Source organism: Thalassophryne amazonica, chromosome 2 (assembly GCF_902500255.1).
Source record: "Thalassophryne amazonica chromosome 2, fThaAma1.1, whole genome shotgun sequence".
Lineage (NCBI taxonomy): Eukaryota > Metazoa > Chordata > Actinopteri > Batrachoidiformes > Batrachoididae > Thalassophryne > Thalassophryne amazonica.
In genome coordinates this window covers 69,404,287-69,408,653 of record NC_047104.1, presented here as the reverse complement: position 1 = coordinate 69,408,653, position 4,367 = coordinate 69,404,287, and the positions used below count along the sequence as shown (strand labels likewise).

The 4,367-nt window shown below is 42.9% G+C and overlaps 1 protein-coding gene across 4 annotated transcripts in view; it reads right to left on the bottom strand.

The window, feature by feature from the left end:
• The window catches only part of LOC117525503 (zinc finger protein 135-like), a 13,867-nt gene extending 10,815 nt beyond the window's left edge, over positions 1–3,052 (bottom strand). For all 4 annotated transcript variants that reach the window (XM_034187361.1, XM_034187375.1, XM_034187368.1 and 1 more), the window contains exon 1: positions 2,836–3,052. In XM_034187361.1, the coding sequence (XP_034043252.1) occupies positions 2,836–2,998 (163 nt within the window). In that variant the 5' untranslated portion in view covers positions 2,999–3,052. The remainder of the gene's footprint in view (positions 1–2,835) is intronic.
• Between the last annotated feature and the right edge of the window lie 1,315 nt (positions 3,053–4,367).

The window sequence follows — 4,367 nt, the reverse complement described above, 5'->3', positions numbered from 1 at the left end:
CCACACACCGTATTTGAGCAAACTGTGGAAACATGAAGACTTTCAACAGTAAAATAAAGCCTATAAATGAATTTCTGGAGCTATACATCCAGAAGGAGCTCCTTTTTAGTGAAGACTTTGACGGAGTTTTTTCCGCTGCAGCGTCTGCGGGGGTCGGGGGGGCGGCCACTTCTGCACAGCCTGGCTGAATTTTTAAAAACGACCTGAGAGCACAGCAGAGTGTGACGGCGATGTCAGAGCACTGATGGCGCGGCGTCCTTGTTCCACTGTCTGTGGAGAACTCGGTGTTATCATGTTTTCCGATTGTCCGCTGCGTGGAGTGTGGCAGGAAAAACCGAAGACACTTTCTCGCGAGGTGCGAGAAGGATTTGAACATTTTAAACAAAGAAAAAAAAATGCCACTTGTCCGGTCGGACAACGATTTAGAGCTATTACTTGTCCGATCACATTTTACATTTGTCCCGGACAATCGGACACGCGTTAATGTCGATGGTAGGCCTTTGACAACATTAATAAAAAAAACTGTCGGTGCTGTTACTGTTATGTTCTCTCCCTCTCACCTAGCTGCTCTGGGAGACGCGCAGACAGCCTGAGCCTCCCGTGCCATGCGAGGTCCGACTTGCAAATTGTGCAGTTAACAAACGTCTTTGCGTTGTTTAACGTAAAGTGCTCCCACACTTTTGAAGTCTTAACTTTCTTTCGTCTACTTGCATCTGTCATATTCTAACTGTGTAGTTCTACGAAACAGCGTCTGATCTGCTCTGTGCACTGGTCGCCGCTTCTGGCGCCATAATCGCTCGACACAACGCATCGATGACGTAATGTGTTGCCAACACCTGTTGTAATCGATGTTTATCGATTTTATCGATTCGTTGTTGCAGCCCTAGTCAGCTGGCAAACTGTTTCACAATGTAGGAGCACGATAGACAAATTTTTTGCAGCCAGCCGACTTCTTTTTAACCCTGGAAACACAAAGCAATCCTGTATCCTGGGACAGCAGGGCACAAAAAGGCACGTAAGGTTAACCATATAATCACAAATGTATAAATTTCAAAATTACACATTTAGGGTATAATTGAATGTTAGTCATCCTATTTTGTGCTTTTTCTACAAGTCGGTCATCACAATAAGAGTGACACTGGAGGTGGGAGACAGCAAAGGCTGCCAAACAAAAACATTAAAATTAAAATGAAGCAGTTTGCATACTGCTTCATTTTATGAAGCAGTATGCAAACACACACACGTTTACCTTGTGTGTGCTTTTATATGTGTTCATGTACCGGGCCGGCTTATGTGTGTTGTTTGTGTGTGTCGTCTGTCATCATGAGGCCTGGTCATGGTTTGCTCAGTCCTGCTGTTGACCTAAGGCAGGATATACATCTGGAGCTGGTCCCCGGGCGCCTAAAGGCGACTTCTGTGTCCTAACTGGCAATTAGGATGGGTTAAATGCAGTAAAAATTTCATTGTGCAGGGAACATGTTCCTTTGTGCATATGACAATAAAATTCTTTTGCATCCTTTGAATCCTTGAAACTGTTTGCATTTTGCATACTGCTTCATTTTATGAAGCAGTATGCAAACTGTCTTTCACTTAGTATCTGTCTTAGGAAATTTATTCAGGGTGCCATTCAATGACTGGCACCCTGAATCAAAACCCCAACATTTGCCCCTGTAGATGACAGATATATGTTAAAGATGGGTACTTGTCATTGATGACGGTGAAAGATATTTGGTAAACATAGCACTTTGTCATAGATATGCAGGGGTGGTGGCCAAGTGGTTAGTGCGCTTGGTTTCAGTGCAGAAGGTTCCCGGTTTCGTTGGTAGATGTAATAAAAAGGTAATAGGGGAGGTGATGGTCTAGTGGTTAAAGCGTTGGGCTTGAGACCAGAGGATGCTCAGTTCAAATCCCAGCCTGACCGGAAAATTACTAAGGTCCCTTGGGCAAGCTCCTTAATCCCCTAGTTGTTCACGGTGTGTAGTGAATACTTTGTATGGCAGCACCCTCACATTGGGTTGAATGTAAGGCATTATTTGCATTTTGACCATCTGATGCAGATGGAAAAGCGCTATATATACATGCAGTCCATTTATTTACCCATTGGCCCTGTACCTGTACTCCCACAAGGTATGGCAACATACAACTACAGCACATGTGCCACAACCTGACTGGACGTGCATCACACCAAAACATTTGACCACCAGGATGATGGTGGTGGCAGAGGTGGCGGCGCAAGGTTCCATGGGAATGGGCTACGGTGTGGCATGTAAAAGTTTGCCATTTCATGACATTTATTACACATGTTCGTTTTTAAGTGCAGTTATTAACTGTTTCGTTTGCTTTTCTAAGTGTTATTGATGGCTGCTGTAACAGTCCCAGTGATTCCTTCTCGAACCTCAGTACGTGATACCGACCTTCAAGGAGCACCTAACCTACACGTTTTCCATCTCTGCCACAAGCTGATTACCTCATTCACGTTGCACAAGCGAATAAATGAGCTAATCACCTTATAGCAGAACAGGGAGAGATGGAAAATATGTAGGTGAAGTGGTCCTTGACGACCGGATCGAAAACCATCTAAAGAAGAAGAAAATGGAAAACACCACTAGATCGTTAGTCTAATAAGGCAATCACGCCTCGCTGACGTCCACGATGCTAACTTAGCTTTAGCCGCAATTATAGAAACAATTTACACCTTTAGTGACGGTAACTCACCACAGTAAAATATCCACATAACACCACCTTAAATCTACAGAACAAACGAACATTAGTAAAGCCAAGCCAAAGCCGGTCCCTGCTGTTTAGAAGCGAGGCCAGCGTTTTAGCTCAGTTTACCTTTACATCCAACCAGTCGTCGCCGACTGTCGATCTCTTGCTTGGAGCGAAATACTTCCTCCTGATAGTCTTGAATCGTTTTTTCAAAGAGGCTAAATATTTCCTCTGCCGCTGCCTTCAGTCGCTCATTAACCAAAGCTTTTAGCTTCTCCGTCTTGTACATTTCTGCGAGCAAAACAATATCGATTCTTCGTCGTCCTGTATTTGGACTACCTGGTGCTTCTTCTTCTTCGCCTCTAGCGATTGTAAACTATTTTAAATGCATACCACCCCCTATTGTACCGGAGTGTACATAATAACATTAGATTAGATTAAACTTTGTCATTGTGCAGAGTACAGGTACAGAGCCAGTGAAATACTGTTGATATCGAACCAGAAGTGCAAAAAAAGCATTAAATACCAAGTGCAGTCGAGTAACATAAACAGTTAGGAGTTAGACAAATAGGAGTATGTACACACTCACAATCTTAGTCCAATCAAGGGTCGCGGGGGGCTGGAGCCTATCCCAGCAGTCATAGAGCGTGAGGCGAGGGGGCCACAGGGCCACAAGCAGACAAACAAACAGTCACACCCACTCACACACCTACGGACAATTTAAAGATTCAAATCCAGCTAACCCGCATGTCTTTTGATGCGGGAGCACCCGGAGGAAACCCACACAAACACGGAGCGAACATGCAAACTCCACACAGAAAGTCCACAGGCGGGAACTGAACCCATGACCTACTCGCTGTGAGGCAACAGTGCTAACCACTAAGCCACCGTGCTGCGGAGTATGTGCAGTAATGTATAAATAGATGTCTACAGTGACAGTATCAGTATATACAACAGTGTATGAATAGATATATACAGGAGTGCAGATGATTGTAGTGAGGTAATTACTGGATAAATAAAGTATCTATATTATAATAGCCAAGTGGCCTCTGTGTGCATATGTGCATGCGTGCATATGGCTATGGCTTTGAACACGGAAAAACTGGGGAGGGCTGACATTTGCCATTTGGTATGCTTATGTATTTTGGGTCAAGGATGAACACTGCAAAAACGGAAAGTTGATAGGACAATTTTTGGGACGAAATTAGCAATATTAGCTAACAACACTGAACAATAGATGTTGCTAACTACTTTCTGGACTCAGACGCCATTCTAGCAGAGGGCGGTAAATCTTCTTTATATTAAAAATGTGAGTGATTTTATTTAGCAAGTTCAATGTAAGTACATAATATACTTGTAAATACGTTAAAAATACATGGATGACACAACAAAGTGAAAACACTTATTTCCATTTCTGCATTCTGCTGTACACAGGTGCTTTTAATTTGACAACCAGAGACAGTGGCAGAAGACATTAAATGCACTACACATTTCACTCATGGTGCCAACATGAGACTTAACTCACTCATGATAATAGCAACATAACACTTAACTAAACTGACTAAATTAATTGAACTAAAAAACACAATAAATCAATAACACTAACAACACTGTTAAACTAACATGAACCACAATAATGACATTTAAACCCCTAACTC